The 21,115-nt window shown below is 40.0% G+C and overlaps 1 protein-coding gene across 1 annotated transcript; it reads left to right on the top strand.

The window, feature by feature from the left end:
- Positions 1-5,148: 5,148 nt before the first annotated feature.
- Positions 5,149-20,288, top strand: LOC114783608 (collagen alpha-3(VI) chain-like; the record flags this gene model as incomplete). Its single annotated transcript, XM_028969129.1, is given in 11 exon segments — positions 5,149-5,516; positions 9,621-9,737; positions 11,854-12,444; positions 13,924-14,382; positions 14,385-14,470; positions 14,472-14,526; positions 14,645-15,265; positions 15,753-16,346; positions 18,262-18,842; positions 18,969-19,593; positions 19,701-20,288. Coding segments are annotated over 10 exon segments (4,291 nt in total), but the record flags the coding sequence as incomplete, so codon positions are not given.
- Positions 20,289-21,115: the final 827 nt, after the last annotated feature.

Below are 21,115 nucleotides of genomic sequence, written 5' to 3'. Positions count from 1 at the left end.
GTAAGATTGACATTGTTGTGAAGTTTATACACACACACACACACACACACACACACACACACACACACACACACACACACACACACACACACCATGTACACCATATATAAATATAAAAAAAAAAAGTGTCTGTGCAAATGGGTGGAGGTGAGTCATTTTAAGGCAGGGGTCACCAACCTTGGTCCTGGAGGGCACCAACCCAGCACATCTTAGCTCTTTCCATGTTCCAACAAACCTGAGTCGTTTCATGAACTGTAAGTAAGGCTAAACTAAAATATATGCCGGATTTACATTTACAGCATTTATCAGAGGATGAGTACCCTTCAGGACCAGGGTTGGTCCCCAGTGTCCGCATTTGTCATGACTCGGGGTGAAAAAGAGAATGAGGCTCAGAAGCGGGACATGAGGATAAGGGGATTTTAATAATCACAAGAAAAACAGCGAGTGGGCCAGAGAGCGATAAATAAAAACCAACCCGAATGTGTGTGTCTGAAACAACAACTGTTGCACTGCTTTTAAAGGAGTCCTGAGTAATCATCTTAAATTCCTCTGGGCTCCTTAATCAGGTTCCGCCGCACCGGCTGTGTGTGCCCAGAGGTCACTGGGCATCAGAGTATTCCTCCTCAAGGGCTCTGGCACTGCAAGCACTGCTGGTCCTCCGTGGCTCTGGAGGACCAGAACCGCTCTGTCATCAGGCATGGCGCTGGCTCAGGCCCCTCTGGCAACCTGCACACATGAGTCAGGGCGGATCTCTCCCAGCTTGTGGGTCTTCATCCACCACGGGCGCACTGAGGTGACCAGGTTGCTTGTACTGCTCCGACCTTGGCGAGCTGTGTCTGCTGGTAATGGTGGGCAACGATGGTCTCTGAGCAGGGGAGCTAGGGATGGTGTCCATCAGATGGGTAGAGCGGTTGTCAAACACCCAGCCCGAGGTGTTCCCCATGTGCTCCCATGTTCCCCTGAAGTCCTGACCTGTGTTGTGAGTGTGTGTTTTCCCCATGTGAGCTGGGACTTTCATCAACTCTACGACTGCATAGGACTTGTGAAGATTGACAAGAAAGAAGCCGTGTCCGGCAGCCTGGGCTGACACACACCAGCAGCTACGAGAACTTGATTCAGTGCGAGGCTGAATGTGTTCCAAATAAACAGTGTGACTTTTCCTCTACCTCGGTGTCCATCGTGTCCCACACATCAGTGAGAGTACTGAGAACTTTGGAACATGCAGTACTGAGACAAGGTTAAGCAAAGCCAAAATGATTTAAAATGCCATAGGAATATATTTCCCAATTTAGTATGTGTAAACAAGGTGTTAAGTATTTGGTGAGTTGAGGAAAGTTTTACCACGCTCTTACTCATTCATTTACTTAAGTCTTGTGAGGTCCCTGAGTGTGTTCCAGTGGCCCCTGTGGTGAACATTAAAATCAATTCGCTTTTTCTCCTGTAAACATGGAAGCGCGCTGCTTTCTAAAGCAACCGTTGTAATAAGACTTCTGGTGCCCTGTCTCTACGCGTCTTGTGCAGCACATCTCTGCTCTCCTTCATCCAAGCCGCATCAGCAGCTTCACTGAGTCACACATCTTACTAAAACAATGGCCGCCATTGAAACTTTAGCGAAGACTCAGCTGTTGTTTATTAGTTCTTTGCCTTGTAACCATAGTCACAGCCCATGCAGACTCCATCAAGCACATTTCTTTCCTGGGAACATGGTAAACTACGCTCATAGTGACAGAACAACCCACATTTATTGGACTTAGAAAGAAGCTTTATTAAGCGGACTGATGTTGGGAAAAATCGAATGTTGAACTGAGTCATGGAGCTGTGGCGTTTCCCCCCCTACTGTTCCATGTGCTAAAGGTTCAGAGTCAGAATTTCCATGTGAATAAACGAGGGGCTTTGGGTCCATCTGGAAAAGATTTGGTTCTTTCCTCCTTGTCTGTTTCAAAAAATGTTAATAGATTGCATGAGAATATAAAAGGACCATATTAAATTGAACTTCTGCCATTAGTCTCAAGAGCGCATTATGAACTCCCACAATCACACCAGCTCGGACCAAGAAGAGAACTGAGGACACCTCTTGCAGTTTAATGTTTTTATTGTTGGGGTTTGGGTGGGAGGGTTGATTGAGCTTATAATACTGTTATCACTCATGCTCTAATAATCTCAATAAAAAAGTGAGAAAACAAAAAAGCACATCATTATTTGCCTTTACTACCCTTAAATCCAGCATCATTTCTTAAAGGTAACACAGTCAGGAATAGGACGCTAACAAAATATTGGGGAACAGCCAAACTCTAGCAAGGACAGTTGTGGAGGACAGTTCCATGACACAGGTCATACACCAAGGTAACAAGGTAACAGTACAAGGTGATTATACTACATCTTACCCAGACAAAGATTTCAAAAAATGCTGGGGTTTCAAGCTCTTTTAAAGGAGCCAAAGAAATGGGCGATGTTGAGGATTGCAGACGCAGTGGTTGGCAGGAACCAGTGGAACCCAGGTACGCCTGTCTACTGTCCAGGAAAGTCTAGTAAGAACAAGGCCAAGGGACTCAACTATGCGCAGAGAAATAGGAACTGGATTGTGTAATTGTTTTTGGCAGCCTGTCTTAATTTTCATAGCTGTCAAGCTGTCATTTTAATCTTTATTAGTCACTTTTAGACTCAGTTTAGTCTAGTCAAGTTTCAGTCGACTAGAATTATGAGCTCTGGTCATCTAATTAACCTACATGAAAGTGAGGGGGAAGGACAACCCACAGGTGACCACCAATTACAACCTTCAGGATTCCACAGGGTTTATAAGATTTGATTGACATTCTTCAATGTATTCTTGACAGCATGGAATTTACACCCTGATTATTACCAAAATATAAAAATGTTTCCATCAGCTTCATCAACAGCCCTTCCAGTTCAAGTCACTGAATGCTGTCCATTTTCTAAAACTAAGGTGACTTTGTTGTACAGGAAGGAGGGATGCAGAAGCAAATACAACAGAATAAAAAGAGGCACACAGAGAGAAGAGGAAACTGAATTGATCACTTCATTGATTGTAAGCATGGAAGCACGTTGTAATTCGCTCTGGATAACCAAGGTGAGAATTTTTAAATGAAAAGACTTTGTCTGTGATATTAGTATAAATGTATCCTTGTTGTGTCCCATCCCCGTTCAGATATTTGTCATTTTACCTTGTTTTGTGTGTGGGCCCATGTGCCCGTTTTTTTTTTATTTTTTACTTTTTATGAAATCTCCTTTTTGTGAGTGGAGCATTGGACCAGATGTCTGACCAAGGCGGAGCAATCGTTCAGGAGCAGGATGGGACTTCTGGAGGTTCTGGACTGGGTCATCATGGACTTTTGCTGCCCTGTCGGTGTCCACTTGTTTGCTGTCACAATTAAATTCAGAATAAGGTTGTAAGGCCTATGAAAGCTCTATTTATTTATGTCTATTTATTTATATTTGTTTGTTTTATATCAAATATTTTTAATTGTATCTGAATTACATATTATAATGGCAAATAAAATTTTGGAGCTTCAGTATAGAATATAGAACAATTTAATATAAAAAGCATCATTTAGCTCATAATTTCACATTCCTTTCACCAATAAAAACAGCACAGTTAATAATATTAAATTCCATCTGCAAAGGACAGGTTTTCAGATTTAATTGATTCAAAATTCGAATATTTCGAATTGGAATATTTTTTTAATGTGTGGTGCTTTAAGAACATGTTGCATGATGCATGAAGGTCAGTGAATTTGCACTCACATCACAAACTCACATCTGGACCTTGGCATGCTTTTGCAAACTTCAAACTCAATTCTCCTGAGACTCACGGTTAAGCTTGCAGAGAAGGCAAGAGTGGCACATTTAAGCATGCATGGGCCAGTGTCTGTGCTCACAATTTATAAGATATGCACAGTATTCTTCCCTTATCAGTTGCATCATGCTCACCTAGAACAAAAAGTGCACATAAGAAGGACAAAGAAAACTGGCAAAAACTTGCACTAAATGTTTGCACTTAAAATGCATTATGTGCATCATAACACAGCATGTATGTGATTCGCTGGAACGTTAACTTTCTCAGAATCACATGGCAATCCAGCCTTTACATTTATGGTACACAAATGTGAATTTATTGATAAGACAAATCAATGTGTGACTGCATTTTATGTACATATTTAAACCATCTCAGGAACATCTGCAATTTATCCAGGTACCAGCTACCATTTAGGGAAACCACTAAATAAAGTTTATGAAAATGTAATCTGCTGATTCTCAGTGCGCAATACAGAAGGTTATCCGACAATCCTTCAAATGGCTCGGACTCAAGTTCTAAAGCCCTCACCACATGCTTCATGGATTCTTCATGGAGACAGTTTGCTGTAGGAAATGAGTTTCTATTCTTTGTTACCAACTCTAAATAATACATTATTCTAGAAAAAAAAAACCCAGACTATTCATTAACAGGATTTTACGATACATTACAACAAATGTATTTTACCATTGTGTTTACCAAAATGAAGAATTACTTTTTACATTAGCATTGTCTAAATATATTTTTTAAACACTCTGGTCTGTTTTAGAAGAAAATAGCCTGAGGGATTTAGTTCTTTAGTCATTTGATATTGATGGATGGTGTAAAGCCTCCAGATTCTGGTCTTAAACTTGTGTTAGAAATTGTATGTAAATACACTGTTTACTTACTGGGAACATACTGTATGTAACTTTTGGCCATGAAAGGCGCTAATATAGGTTACCGAGGGTACATCAGCCTTTGGGGGACAATTCAGTTTAAATAGAATTTTGGATAAATTTATTCAGCCTAAGTTTGTTTTGCTACAACTGCCTGGCAGTGCAAGTCTAATAATATGAAAACCATATAAATAGAATTATACTCGCATTACCTGAACTGCATGGACATTATGACATAAAAAGTATAATTGTGCTTTAAAAAAAAGTGCTTTTATTTTTTTTTAAAAACCCCTGACAACCACCCTCTGGAAGCGAATTTTTTAATTTTTACATTTTTATTCTTCAATAAAGCATGCCATTCAGTTGTCCTTTGAATATGCCTTTCTTTGGATGGACTGGAAAAGTGGAAGGAGAGGAGAAGAAAACTCATGACATCATCTTTCCCAGTGCCGACTTCCAGAGCAAACAGCGCTCTGTGTGTCTGGTTTTCATTTAGAACTCCATCCCTTTCTTTTTCCTTTTTTCTACTTCTCCTTCTTCTTCTTCTCAGAGGAAAGTGGGAGGTGGAAAGTAAGTGTGGCAGCTCTCCAGGAGTTTCTGAGTTTGTCCTGCTCCAGCCTTTGAGACCATGCCACAGCTCCTTTGGTGAGCTAACGGAAGGGTGTCTGTGAAGAGTCTCCGACTTACTTCTCGGCGCACCTTTTTCTTTGGGCCGAAAACATTTGACACGACTGTTCAGTGGAGTTACCAGCAGGATAATGCCCCACGGGACAGAGTGTTATCGAGCAGATTTTTAAGTTGTGGAATACATTGCCTTTACACACAGGGTAAGAGAACTATGAATATTTTAACTGGAATGTTTCTTTTTCTAATGCATAATGCAGACACTGCAGTGTCTTTGGACACTGAAGATGTTGGTAACGGGGGGGGGGGTTGAGCTTTGTCATTTATAGCATTTTTTAGTGCTGAGCAGAACACACAGGCCAAAGTTTAGGTGTAGAAGAATGCTTGGTATTACAGCCTGTAGGGGAGAGGGGAAAGAGAGATAAGTGGGATGGGATAAGGTCAGAGATGTGCGCCTTCTGCAACTGAAAGGACGGGAAAGTCTCGAAAGGACGGGAAAACCTCAGCGGCGTACCCAACATTTTCTGGACTTTTTGTAAGATAGCAGAACACTCAAGAGTTAGAGGTATTTCTGTTCACTTCTGGGCAATACTGGGAGACCGTACCCTCCCACAGAGGGAGCTGAGGAAGGTTTTCCACATTTATGGCCAACCTGGACAAATGTGCTCGCAGGTAAAAGCCATTCTACTTCTCCTCCGAGCCAGAGGGTTCCAGGACAAGACTGGTTGTGACATGTGTCTGTGACTTTCTTTCTTTCATACCCACTAGGCAGAAAATTGAGCAAAAAATGCATTTATAATTAGCAACAAATGGAGCCAATCAATTAAGCACTGGATTGATGGATTTGGCTCATTTCTGACTCATTGGTCTCAACATCTGCAGCACATTATGCAGTATTATTTTTGCACCAGCAGGTGGAGACCTACTCTAGATTACAAGATGCAACAGCATACAGAGAAACAGAGAACCGTTATATAGAGAACCGGCACAGAGAAACGTTATATCCGGAACAATTACAATAATATGACAATTAATAATTTGACCACCAAATACCATATTACATATCATAACAGTTATGGCATTTATCAGACACCATTGTCCAGAGAGTTTTTTCTAGTCAGTAATGAGAGGGACAGTCTCCCTGGAGACACTTAAGTGTCTTGCTTAAGACAATGTGGGGTTTGAACTTGGGACTTTGTGGTCTCCTGGTTCATCTCTAACCCATCAGGCCCATTAAACATTATGACTCTATTTGAAGCATAGAAATAAATCAAGCAGAAGTGAGAATGATTGGAATTAACAAACTATACTTTGAATGCATCAGAGAACATTTAGAATGGCCTGAAACAACATCAGTCATTAACCTTTTTTTGTGTAAGCCAAATGGGGCATTGCACTGTTTGCATAATTTTGTTAAGTTTGATTAAGTGAACCTGAATTTTTTTAATCAGGTATATTGGTGTATTAGATAATATTGTATTCCATTGTGTTTGATTGATTACATCCAGATATGATCCAACAATTGTGGACAGGAAACAAAGTCAAGGCACAAATCGTGAGCAGTTACAGATTAATGAACTGTTCCTAAACGAACTGTGAGTTTTATGAATTATGTCACTACATAAAAAAAGCTGTTCACCTCTACCTTTCTCTGTACAGTCATGTTAAAGAAGAAGAGAAAATGCCATTAAGTTAACAGCCTATGGCAATGAAGTGTACTATAGCATATCATAGTAATCATATCAGCAGGCAGGTCAAATGTGGGTCTTGGGTGGTAGATTCAAACATCACTTACTACCATTGTGTCCCTGAGCAAGACACTTAACCCTGAGTGTCACTACTGACTTTAAGTCACTCTGGATAAGGGCGTCTGCTAAATGCTGTAAATGTAAATAAGTTCAGGGGTGCGGGTTATGAAAGATTTTGGAATTATGAGGAAGCCCGTGGTTGATACCAGCATAAGCTGAAAGAGTCATTTTGCAGAAGAGGTTTTAGGGTTACACATATTTTTCTTGTTATAGGTTAGTGTTAGAATTAGGGTTGCCCTCAAAATAAAGAAGAGACACAATGCACAGCAAATTTTACAAAATTGAAAATTTTAATTATTCTACATGCCCTAACCCTTATTTTCTATTTTAACTGATTTTTAATTTTTTTACACAGAAACAAAAATGTCAGTGACCTTTGTGAATTAGGGGTGATTGACCTTCACATACCTTTCATTTAAGACCTCTCTCCTCCTGTCACGTGCTGTCTATCAGTTGTCCCGTTTTAAATTTAAGAGAACATATTTTGCAATTTCAGTTCTGGTGAATTTTTTAATGCATGTGCATTTTGTAATGCATGTTGGCCTCTTTGGATTGGATTTCAGTGAAGCATTTATACACTTTTCCTCCCAGTTTTTACAAAGTAAAGATCTAATCAGCTTTTACAAATGAAGTATGCAGGGGCGGTCCTAGCCTGTTTGGTGCCCTGGGCGAACTTCCCCTCTGGCACTCCCCGCAAGACCAAACACACACATAGCAATATAAAACATATTTAGAACATTTAGAAATATTTTACTGTAAACCAAGGATCACCCGAATGTAAATCAATACACATTTAGAAGTATAGAATTTAGAGTATACAAAGACGCCGAAGTTAGCCCGTTATTTACAGCTCCTTATTCAAAACTAGTTTTGCTGGCCGCAATACTAGTTATTTTACACTGAATTGTCCATATTCATCATAAATCCATGTGCATATTCATAACATGCATCACAAATATATGTTCCCAGGTCAATTTTACAGTGAAAAATGTTTTGAGCCAGGAAGGTATTAGTTGATACTCTTTCTACCCATCCTATTTTACCCTTAAGTGCAACAGTGTTGGGCCTGACAGGTGACACTTGATACCATTTCTAATAGTTCAGGATGTGGAGTGGGCACAGAGATCATCACCATATACAGATTTAAAACATTCTTTATTTCTGAAACAGATTTCCTGGCTGTAAGCCTCACTGAACTTTACCCCCTACAGGCGCAATACAGCTATTGCAGCCTGCCGAGCAGTATTTAAGGTGGAACTGATATTGGAATAAGGAGCTAAATTCCTCATTGTATTTTACTTTGTGAGCGCCAGCCAGTCCTTAGGCGCCCTTACTCCCCGCAAACAGGGGATAGAAAACCGATCAGTGGCCATGCAATCGTGATAGCAGGGCAGCATGGGCGCCCTGCCACAATGCTGCCCTGGGACAACCACCCATGTCGCCCATAGCCACTGGAAGTATATCAAGTGTTTGTGTTTTTTCGAAGACATTTCTGGTGATGTAACATTACCAAAAAGGTGTAGTAAGGTAACAAGAAAGGAATGGTGCAATATTTAACACAGTATTAAACAATTTGTGATACTGCAGGTCTGGATATTTATCTTGACTGTGCTAAGTGCACGTGTCTGTTGGTCTGTTCGTCTCGCTGTGTGAGTAAAGTTAGCATTTGGAACAGTTTGTGTGAACCGCAGTTGCAGTCATCGAATAGCACACTAGCAATTTATTGAGGTTCTAATGTTTTATTATTAGTTTTTGTAAGAGAGGTATTGCTTAATCAACTCATTTTAGATGAAACGTCACTTCTGGCATGACTATGTTTTAACAGGATGTCTTTCATTTGTCTGATATTCATTCAAATGATCCTTTGCATGTAATGCCATGGAACGGGGAGAAGGGAGAGACACACTGGCTTGACATTGTTGCAAATAATAGTGAGTTTTATTTAAGTGCGACAGATTACTTCAATTCTTTAAAGTTTAGCCAGTGTTCACTTTTTACACTGTACGGATGCACTGAAAAAAAGTAAACAAAAGTAGGTATAGATTCAGAAGTAAGAGAAATAGATGATGTCATAGAGTGGGGTTTGCTGTGTTTGTAGGTGTTACCTGCTAAACATGAAGAGATGTGTTATAGTTGTGCTGTCTTTTTTTTCGTTCTGCCTATTTTCATGATCCATTGAATAGTCACAAATTGGATACAGAGCAGTGCAGATTGCATGTAAGAAATAACACATTATTATTGTTATTTGAAATTTAGTGGAGTTAAAGTAAAATGTCTCTCCAAAGGGAAATACTTTAGTAAAGTACAAGTACATGAAAAAAGTACAGTACAGTTGTGACTTACTTTGTTACTGTCCACCACTGGTAATAGTACCAACAGAGACCTCCGATATTAAGACATCCATTTAACCCTGATTCTGCATTATCTGATACATTGTTAATCATGTCTTAATCATTAAACACTGAATAAAAATAATTCTGTGTTGTCTTTTGATTTCAGGTGTATCACCTGGCGCTATAGCAACAATGGGAAAACTTCGCTTGTTGCCACTGTGCACCCTTGTCGGAGTTCTTCTGATATGTTCAGATTTGCCCCCAAGACTCTCTGCTCAGGAAGGTAAGATCCTGCATGACTTTCTTTCCCTAGGGTATATCACGGTCATTTTCAGCAAAACCCATCTGACTGAAAATCTGAATCCAATTCTTTACAAAATGGATAAATTAAAAATCCAGAACATTGTTAGAGAACATTGTGTATTTTATGTGTTTGTATGTAAAACTCCAGTTTATTACTATGCGTACCCATAACATTTCATTTTTAGTTTTTAAGGATTTTTAAGGGTCTTTTTTTTAAGGGTTCTGAAAACTTAAACTTCCATTATTTAAAGGTCGACTAATTTGATGGTTTGCAGGAATTCATTTTATTTTGAAAGAAAAATGCTGTTGATACACAGACAGGCCTTATAAGACATAGATGTGACTCAGATGTACACAGATTTGAGACCTGGAACTGTTCCTCTCAGTTCATAACCTACATAGTTTGTGTTGATGTTATACCCTCATTCATTGCCATTGCAGCACAGACACTTTCTCTAGTCTATGACTGTAACAGTAGCTCTCAGGCTTTGATATCCTGCTGTCAGTCCTGGGACTGTTTTCACAGGATTTTTAAAAGGTACCACAAAAAGCCCTCCATGAACGACATACTAATTTCAGCACTCTGTCTTTTTTTAACAATTAAGATCATTAAACACAATGGCTACACAGAAATGACCCTTCCTAACTATTCACCGCTGCTTCACCAGCCATCGTTTTCATGGCCACACCATGAAACCATTCATGTTGCATGTTTGTTAACAGATTAACAAATACATTAGTGTTACAAGAATAGTGGGATTTGCATTAGCTTCATTATAGATTTATGTTACTTCATAACACTTTTCAGATTAGCCAGAGGGTCTACATGTTTCATATTTGACACACAACATTTGCCTATATGCATTCAGTGTACAGTACAGGCCAAAGGTTTGGACACACCTTCTCATTCAATATGTTTTCTTTATTTTCATGACCATTTACGTTGGTAGACTCTCACTGAAGGCATCAAAACTATGAATGAACACATGTGGAGTTATGTACTTAACAAAAAAGGTGAAATAACTGAAAACATGTTTTATATTCTAGTTTCTTTGCTCTGATTACTGCTTTGCACACTCTTGGCATTCTCTCGATGAGCTTCAAGAGGTCGTCACCTGAAATGGTTCTCCAACAGTCTTGAAGGAGTTCCCAGAGGTGTTTAGCACTTGTTGGTCTAGCTCACCCCAAACCATCTCAGTTGGGTTCAGGTCCAATGACTGTGGAGGCCAGGTCTTCACTTTTTGTTAAGTACATAACTCCACATGTGTTCATTCATAGTTTTGATGCCTTCAGTGAGAATCTACCAATGTAAATGGTCATGAAAGAAAGAAAACACATTGAATGAGAAGGTGTGTCCAAAACTTTTGGCCTGTAGTGTATATATTACAAGCACATTTAATCATACAAGGCATTTCACAACACTCTAAGCTTTTAACTTCCCACCGTTGCTTGCATACGTGAACACAGTGTGTCTTGTTTTTGAATGTTGATGGATCTATACAAAATCTGTGTATAGCATTTTATAATTTATACGGTGATGAACCTGATTGGACTCATCTTTGCAATGTTGCCTCACACTACAGGAAATTTGTATAAGCTCTACTGTAATTGACTTCATTTACATCAATTTACATGAATGATATAAGTAGAATTGAAATAATGAATGCATGCATTTAAATTTTGCATGCATGATATGCAATATGAAACATGAAAGTATAACCAATATGGAGGATCTATCTATATGACACTTTTGAAGTGTTGATGCTTAGACCAATGTAGTTCAAAAGGTACTAAATCTGGCAACATGGATGAGACACAGAGTCATGACTGGTACTGTTATCACTGTTTTCTGTAACACGAGTCTGCATGTGATGAAACCCAAGATGAAGATGGTCACGCCAGAATCTTAGGTCATTAATGAATGAGCATGAGACTGGACGGCATCTTCCTTGGTTTTCTATACATGCAGAATGAAAAATCCTTGTATTGATGTGTTTGTTTCTCCAACAAATTACATATCTGCTCTCTCTCTCTCTTTCTCTGTCTGTGTTTTAACACTCACGTTCTGTTTATCTCCCTCTCCTCTCTTCCTAAAGCACAAGAGTCCGCTGACCTTGTATTCTTAATTGATGGATCAGAGAACATTGGAGCTGCCAACTTCCCTCGCGCCCGTGATTTGGCCCTGAGAGTGATCGAAGGGCTCGACCTGGGCAGGGACGCCATCCGGGTGGCAGTGGTGCTGTATAGTGACGCCCCTGAGATCACACATTATCTCAGTAGTGACAAGCGGTCCGTCCTGAATGCAGTGAAAGTGCTCGGGTTCCCCGGGGGAGATGAGGCAAATTTGGGTGCTGCCTTGGTGGAGGTGGTTCAAAGCACACTGAGTTCAAACGCAGGAGGCAGAGCAGAGGAGGGGGTGAACCAGATTCTTGTGGTAATCAGTGCAGGGCAGTCCACTGATGATTTCAGTGAAGGAGAAAGGTCGGTGAGAGAGGCAAATATCTACACCTTTGGGGTTGCCATTGGTGACGAGGCAGCAGCGAGTTTGGAGGCAGTCGTATCTGATTCAAGCTTCGTATTAAAAACTCCTGATCTGACAAATGTGGCCAGCATGCGTGACCAACTGCTGCCATATGTTAGAGGGGTTATCCAGGGCACCATTACTCTGCAAAGGGAAATTTCTGAAGGTATGTACATATCACATGCTTGACTTTTAAATGAACACAGGGGTAGAGTTTATTTGAGAATTGACCATTTGTCCATCACAGCCTTTCATAGGTCGGGGTACCCATACGACTCTCTAATTATCATCTGATTACACTTATACTTACTTTTGCGCAATGAATCCATGCTACTTTACGATTAATGTGATAGTAACTATCTACAAAAAATTAGAAATAGCTTGTCATCACTGACATGTTAAAATAAATAAACACAAAACAATATCCAATGACCTCAAATATCAGAACAGTCATGGTACATAATTGCTTTTCACATTCATATGTTATGTTTATATTATAGAAATTAAGTTTTATTGTCCTTTAAAATTAGCATTTTTACTAAGGAGGAAATCATTCTAAATTAAATTAGGTCTTACATATTTATACTGACCTCACATTATGATAGTGTGTGAAGTCAGAATTTGTCTCAGCTAAGCAGGGGCAGAAAGTTCAATTTAAACCCTCAATGCTTTCAAAATTCTGCAAGGGGCTGCTCTAAACCAGGATTTGGAACCCCTGGGATTTTTTAAACGGAATCCTAGTGTGGACTTCTGCTTCCTGATTCTGACATGTCCATTACGTTTATTTCCTAATGCAGTGGTGTAACATTGTATGTGTATATACATTTTTTTTAAAAACACTTCTGGTTCCTCACATCTGGGTTTGAGCCACTAAGCCTAAAAAAAGGCAAGAACACTGGCCCTAGAATGGTGTATGATATCATACTTAATTCTGCATTTGAGCATATTTAAGTTCAATTTTATTGTCATATACAAATTCAGTGCAACATTGTTACTGTAATGAAATTCTCAGAGCCACCTCAACTTTATGCATAAAATGATAAAAAGAAATACTATAAAGCTAAAAATATTAAACATCAGTCTATACAAATAAAAAACAGTGACATATGTATGATGTCATATTTTATATACACATTTAAAATATCTATATACACAGTGCACATGTGAATGTAACATATTATGATTAAATTCAATCATACATTGGATGTGTTTTTATGTGGTTCTATCTTTAGTGTACAATTTGGATTATGGTTGATGAGCTGCACAGCGTCATTTTAGTCACAACCATTATTATTATATTGGTTATTATAGACTGTTATATTTCACATTTACAGCATTTATCAGACGTGGCATTTGAACCTGGGTCTTCTGGTTCATAGGCGAGTGTGTTACGCTAAGCTACTTCCACCACATATTTTTTTTAATCAATAAAAGATCTACAATGTCACAAAATATGAATACGTTTGGCATTTAATGTTCAATAATTACTTACAATACAAAAAATGCTGGACGTTTGCCATTGGTTTAGATATTCATTCAATATTCATTCCAGTTTTTTGTCTCAATAAGAACATTTTACAGTGCTCAATCATACATTATTTGGGAATCACTGTGTGAATTAAATTCTTGTGTATTTACATTTCAGTTCTGGCAGTTGGGAAGAGGGACATCATTTTTCTCGTTGACATCAGTATGAGTACCGGCGTTGTTAATGGAATCCGTGAGTTCATCAAAAAATTTATTGATTCCGTGCCAATAGGACCCGACCAGGTGCAAGTCGGTTTGGCACAGTTTACCACCACCGCTGGTTCCTTAAATGACCTGAACACATTCAGCTCCGGGGAACAACTTCTTGCTTCACTGGGCAGACTTCGCCCCAGACCGTCACAAACTGTGAACATTGGAGCTGCTCTGGACTTTGTGCGAATCAACATGTTGAGACAAGACAAGGGTAGCCGGATAAGCGAAGGTGTGCCCCAGCTGGGCTGCTTGATGACTAGCAAGAGGTCAAGTGACAGCACAGACCAACCAGCCAAGGCCCTTCAAAAGATGGGTGTCTTGACCGTGGCAGCAGGTATTAGAGCATCGGATGAAGAGGAGCTGAAGAGATTGCCTTCGATGAAAGTTTGGTGTTCATGGCCAAGGACAATCCGTTTCTTTTAATAACAATCTAAAACAGATTGTTTCCCTTCCTCCCCACTTACAACACTGACTGGAGTTATTATCTCAGAGGAACCCACAGAGACAGGTAAAACCAACCACTATTTAATTTATAGATCATTTTGATTTGCCCATGAAGGGGGAGTGAGGGTTCATTGTGATTAGAACCAATAGAACAAATCTGTCTCCTCTTCTCTCTTTCACAGTGACTGAGGTGACTACAGTCCAGACGCAGAGGGTAATCCGAGATATTGTATTCCTAGTGGACGGCTCAAACTATGTTGGGAATGCAAACCTTCCAGCTGTCCAAAATTTCATCTCAGAGGTGGTAAATCGGTTAGACGTACGACCCGAGCGTGTGCGCATTGGCCTGATGCAGTTCGCTGAGAGATCAAAGACAGAGTTTTATCTCAACACCCACAGCACCAAACAAGAGGTCCTAGCCAACATCGCACGGCTGCAGTTGGTGGGAGGAAATGTCTTGAACACTGGTGCCGCGCTACAGTATGCCCTTGCCAACCACTTCCAGGCATCTGCTGGGTCCCGCATCAGACAGGGCGTTCAGCAGGTACTTGTCCTGGTCACTGGAGGTCCATCGCAAGATGAGGTCAAAAGAGTGGCAGACAGAATAGCGCTGGCTGGAGTCCTGACTTTTACAGTTGGTGCAGGCCAGGTGGAGGAAAGCTTCCTGCGCACCATTGCATTTGTCCCAACTCTGGCTTACCATGAGAAGAGTTTTAGTGGACTATCTACTGTCGTTGAACGCATTATGACACCTTTGATCACCGTGGTAGGAGATACAGATCAAGTTGCACCGGAAATAATTGGTAAGTATATATATGTATTTTTTTAAAGAAAAGTAGATGGTTGACAAGTTTCTCTGACTTTACACATCAAATTATCATATTAATAATATTGGCATTTTGTATAAATGCTTTAATGCTATTATTTAAGAATGCCAGAATATTTTTTAATAGATCCTGACTTGAATTAAATGCAGATCCTTAATAGGCTAATAATAAGTGTTGAAGGTTGAAAACAGTGTGGGATGAGAACAGTGGATCTCCAGAGACACAATCCTGCCATTAATATCGGAATGCAGAGTACATACACAAATGGCAGGACATTTTGGACATCCTTGGAGAGAGGCAGATTTACTGTATATTACATTATAAATGGAATATTTTTACTCGGTGTAGAGTGGGACAGATAAGTATGTGCTCTATATAGTCATTGAGTAGGATGCATATAACAAAGACATTTTTAATAATGATTCACTGTAGTGAGTTAACACTCCTTTGTCATCTTTTTCAGTGGAAGAAGATGGATTGAAAAGAGATGTTGCATTCTTGATCGATGGCTCTGATGCCGTCAGATCAGACTTTAATTTTATAAGGGACTTCCTCATTAAGGTCATACAGCCCCTTGATATTGGCCTTGACAAGATTCGAATCTCAGTTGTCCAGCACAGTGAGACACCAAAGCCAAGTTTTTACCTGAACTCATACCGAACCAAAGAGGAAGTGCTGAGGGCTGTCAATGGTCTGACCCTTGCTGGGGGACAGAATCTGAACTCTGGTGCTGCTCTGAAATTCATGAAGGACACCATCCTGTCCCCAACATATGGCAGTAGAGCAGGAGAAAACGTTCCACAGTTCTTGATTTTTCTGACTGCCAGCAAATCACAGGACAATGTAAGGGATCCAGCTGGTGCTTTAAAGACACAAGGAGTGGTACCTTTCGGGGTTGGAGTAAAAGACGCCGACCCAAAGCAGATTGCGGCGATTTCCCACAACCCATCTTTTGCGTTTAACGTGAAAGAATTCAGCCAGCTCAGTGCGGTGCATCAGAGACTGAATAACTTCGTCAGCCTTCCAAATGAACAGCTAGAAGAAATTCTGGTGCAAGGTAAGGCAAAATACGTCTGCTCTTTCTCGGCCTGCGCTGTTTCTGACCGCTGTCGGCTCACTCCGCTGACACAGGGAACGATGTTGTCTTCTTGCCGGATGGAAAGTGGAAAATCTTATGATTGATGTCCACGTTTGCTCAAATAGCATTTCAATACTTACCGTAACTAAATGCTGTTCTGAATGGAGGAGACACAATATATTCACATCTTGACTTTGATAATTGGACTCTTTTACAATGACTGGCCTGCCGAGGCACTGAAAGATGACTTTTCTACCATCCTTGTCCTGCGTACAAGGTTGTTGGGTTCCCTGATCTATGCTTCACTGTGACACAGCTTGCTTCTCAGCTTATAAGCTTTTAAAAATATAGATGGCTGGAGATACAATCTTCTGGACCATAAATATAGGCATCTTCATTTGTTTGCATTTCCTTTGTTTGGCTCATAGCTCATAAAGAACGCTATAAGTGATTTGATACAGTCATATAACAGTTTATTAAGATGAATGCAGAAATGAAGAATAGTACGTTGGGCAAAATAAAACTCATACGTTTGTTTCGGCAAGTGAAATAACTCTTTCTGACGCTTGGTCCTTTTTATTCCTTGTAAACATTCACATCTTTTCCCATGAAAAGATGTTTTAATTTGTCCTCCCAGCTTTGCTTTGGCAAACTAATATTGTAACGATTTCCTCTTTGCTTCAACCATCTTTCTACATTTTATTGGTCAGCATTTAAAGTGTCCTTAAATCAGTCACAGTCAATGGTAAAAATCCCTGTCTGTCATTTCTGTTTTCTCTGACGTCTTAGTTAACACTACAGATGTCAGAAGAGATATAGTTTTTCTTCTTGACGGTTCGGACGAGTCTAGAAATGGATTGCCTGCCATCCGAGAATTTATACGAAGAATAACCGACGAGCTTGACATCGATGGGGAGATGATCCGAGTTGCTGTTGTGCAGTACAGTGATAACGCTGTGCCACACTTCCTGTTTACTACACACAAAACCAAGAAAGACGTTATCTATGCAGTAAGAAGTCTTCGACCCAAAGGAGGAGGGTCCCTCAATACTGGGGCAGCCTTGCAGTACGTTAGGGACCATGTTTTCGTCCCCACTTCTGGCAATCGACATCACATGGGTGTTCCACAGGTGCTTCTTGTGCTGACTGGCAGAAAATCCAGCGATGACGTTGCAGGCCCTGCCGCTGATCTCAGAAGACTTGGAATTCTGACGTTTGCCATTGGCATGAAGAACGCAGAGGAAAAGGAGCTCAGAAAGATTGCATATTCCGCTAGGTTTCTTTTCAATCTACCTTCGTTTGGTGAACTCTTATCCATTCAATCGGACATTCTCACATTTTTCCAATCTAAAATGGAGAAGGAGCCTCCTACCGTTGTTGGTAAGAACTACCACCAACTTATTAACTTGGCTTTCCTGTCTGCATTTAAGCCTTCCCTGTTCATCTTATGTGAAACTGAGCTTTCGTACGACTTGAAGCCAAAGTCAGATTTGCTTACTTCAAAATACCTTTTCTTGCTATTTGAAACCAAGCTTCCATAATGTTACAGTGAGGAAGTTTGCTCTGCTTTTGCTTGTTCTCTCCATGAGGACCCTTCAGCACCAAGATTTGATTTTCAGCTTTTGCTCTTCCTTGAGCCAATGATTTCTTGATCATTGCCGTTTTCTTAAACATAAAACGGATTCCTGCATTTTCAGCCTACAGAGGTAACATATCTTTTATCTAGAATCCTTCTTGCAGTGTTCCAAACTGCTTCTTTTGACTTTCAAAACTAGTTACCACTACTACACCAAAGTATCCCTGAAAATATTAATAGCAAAATGTATGTATGTAACATTGAATTTCCTCCATGAATGTCTTTCTGTTACTGATAGTTACCTTACCTGTGTTTTAGTTGAACTGGATGCAGCACAAAGAGACATAGTTTTTCTCCTGGATGGCTCTGAGGACACTAGGGATGGATTCCCAGCTATGTGTCAGTTTGTTGAAAATGTGGTGGAAAAACTCACCGTGAACCCCAACAGTGACCAGGTGTCTGTGGTCCAGTACAGCAGTGACCCCCAAGTGTATTTCCATCTGAATACATATTCAGCAAAGCAAGATGTGCTGAATGCAATCAGGAGTCTTCGATTGAAAGGGGGAAGACCCCAAAACTTGGGGATGGCTCTAGACTATGTTAGAAAAAATGTTTTTGTCACTTCCTCTGGAAGCAGACGCCTGGACGGTGTACCTCAGATTCTTATAGTGCTGACTGGTGGAAGGTCCCAGGACGACATCAGACACCCCGCTTCTAGTCTTAAACAAGAAAATATTTTGTCTTTCACAATTGGGACAAAAAAGGCAGATATTATTCAACTTCAAACTGTTGCACATATGCCTAGCTACACAGTATCTATATCTGAATTTGAGGACCTTCAAAACATTCAGCAGACACTTGTGTCATTTTTAAAGCATACGCCTCGCCAGCCAAGATTGCATTCGTCATCTGTTATAGGTAAGATTCATTCTACTTTAAAATAAAGGACTAATTTCAATGAATGCATCAGATGTGTATATGACATGACTTCGATGACTACATGACTACTGCACTTTTTCTCTACTTTTTCCAATACCCTGTCCATGTCTCTTATAACAGATGTTGGAAAAAGTGACATTGTGTTTTTAATTGATGCCTCTGACCAATCAAGGAATTTTGAATTAATGCAGAATTTCATTGAAAGAGTGGTAAAAAACCTTGACTTTGGGTCAAACAAGAATCAGGTTGCAGTGGTCCAGTACAGTCGCGAAGCAGCCGCAGACTTTTTTCTCAATACACACTTAAAGAAGGACGACATCATTCATAACGTAAGAACTCTAACCAAAAAAGGTGGGGGGCCCCTTAACACGGGGGCAGCTCTTCAGTACGTTGTTAACAACACATTTGATGAGGCTACTGGAAGTAGGCACCTTGAGGGTGTTCCACAGATACTGATTCTTCTGAATGGAGGAAGGTCCAGGGATGATATCAGAGGCCCAGCGGCAGAGCTGAAAAGGACTGGAGTGATCCCAATCAGCATTGGCACTGTGGGCTCTGACACCCTTGAGCTACAGACCATTTCTTATAAACCAAACTACTTTTTCATGATAAATGATTCAGAAGACCTCCCTGCCGTTGAAGAGAGTGTTTTGTCTTTAGTTAAAAGAATGTCACCTCAAAAAGGACCAACAATGACACCACATGTACTTGGTAAGAGGCAGTGTGTCTGTATGTGTGTCTATTTTTGTGAAGATGATAAATGAAACATGACTCACTTTAAATTATTATTCAACATTTGAACTTTCTGCCCTTTTCAGATTTTGCCAAAAGGGACATTGTATTTGTAATTGATGGCTCTGACGATTCTAAAACTGGTTTTGAAGGAATCCGTGGCTTTTTGTTTAAATTAATAGAAAATCTTAATATTGACGAAGACGGTGACAGAGTTGCACTTGTTCAGTACAGTCGTGATGCCACTGCAAATTTCTACCTAAACTCATACTCAACAAAGGCTGATGCTCTTAATTCAATCAAATTATTGCAACATAAAAGCGGACGCCCCCTCAAGACTGGGGCAGCTCTGGAATTTGTAAGAGATCAAGTGCTTACTGCCTCATCTGGAGGCAGGAGTTCGGAAGGCGTCCCACAGATTCTACTTATATTCAGTGGCGAAAGATCAGCTGATGACGTCAGAGCTATTTCACAAGCACTTAGGAGAAGAAAGATCAAAGCTGTTGTTATCGGGACCCAGAATGCTGACACCCTGGAATTACAAACTATGTCCAGTACACCAGCACATGCTGCTTCTGTTCGTGATTTCCAGAGTCTTGAAAGTGTTGTAGGGAAAATAACAACTCTAATTGCACATACTGAAGGACCCTCAGAAATTCTGCCTACAGACTTTGGTAAGACTTATTACATTTGCTCATTTTGGCAGTTTGATTTTTGTGATAGGAATTGAGAAACAAAATAAACATTACACTGCACCGAAAAAACATTGTATACACAATTATTCATCTGAATGGAACTATTATTGCACATGTAGACATCTCACAATGCAATTTTTGGATGTTACATTTTCTTTGATGGTCTCTTTGTTGGTCTTCTTTTCTTCATGTCAGTTCCAGACTCAAGCATTAGACGAGACATTGTGTTTCTTATTGATGGCTCAGACGATATGAGAAATAAATTTGCTGCGATACGTGAGTTTGTTGGCAGCATGGTTGAGGCTTTTCATGTGGATCAGGGGAAAGATCAAGTTTCTGTTGTCCAGTTTAGCAGCACTCCAGCGGTTGACTTCTACCTAAACACTCATACATCAAGAGAAAGTTTATCAAATGCCATAAGGAATCTGAAACCAAAGGGAGGAAGACCGTATTATACTGGTACAGCCCTAAAGTTTGTGAAAGACAATGTCTTCACTCAAAATGCTGGAAGTCGACACCTGGATGGGGCCTATCAAATTCTCATAGTGGTTGTTGGTGGTAGATCTAGAGAATCTGTTCATGGTCCAGCTAGTGCTTTACAAACAATGGGAGTGATGACTTTTGCCATTGGGTTGACTGACAATGCAGAAATTCAAGGAATTGCGTCACAGACCGATAATGCATTCACAATAACTGACCTTCAAAAGTTGAAGAACATTCAACAGAATTTATTGACAAAACTTTCTCAAGTACAGCCTCAGGAAAAAGTAACATTTGATGGTAAGGAATTTAAAAAATTGTATTAT

Source organism: Denticeps clupeoides, unplaced genomic scaffold (genome assembly GCF_900700375.1).
Source record: "Denticeps clupeoides unplaced genomic scaffold, fDenClu1.1, whole genome shotgun sequence".
Taxonomy (NCBI): domain Eukaryota; kingdom Metazoa; phylum Chordata; class Actinopteri; order Clupeiformes; family Denticipitidae; genus Denticeps; species Denticeps clupeoides.
This window is presented reverse-complemented; position numbering and strand designations above follow the sequence as displayed.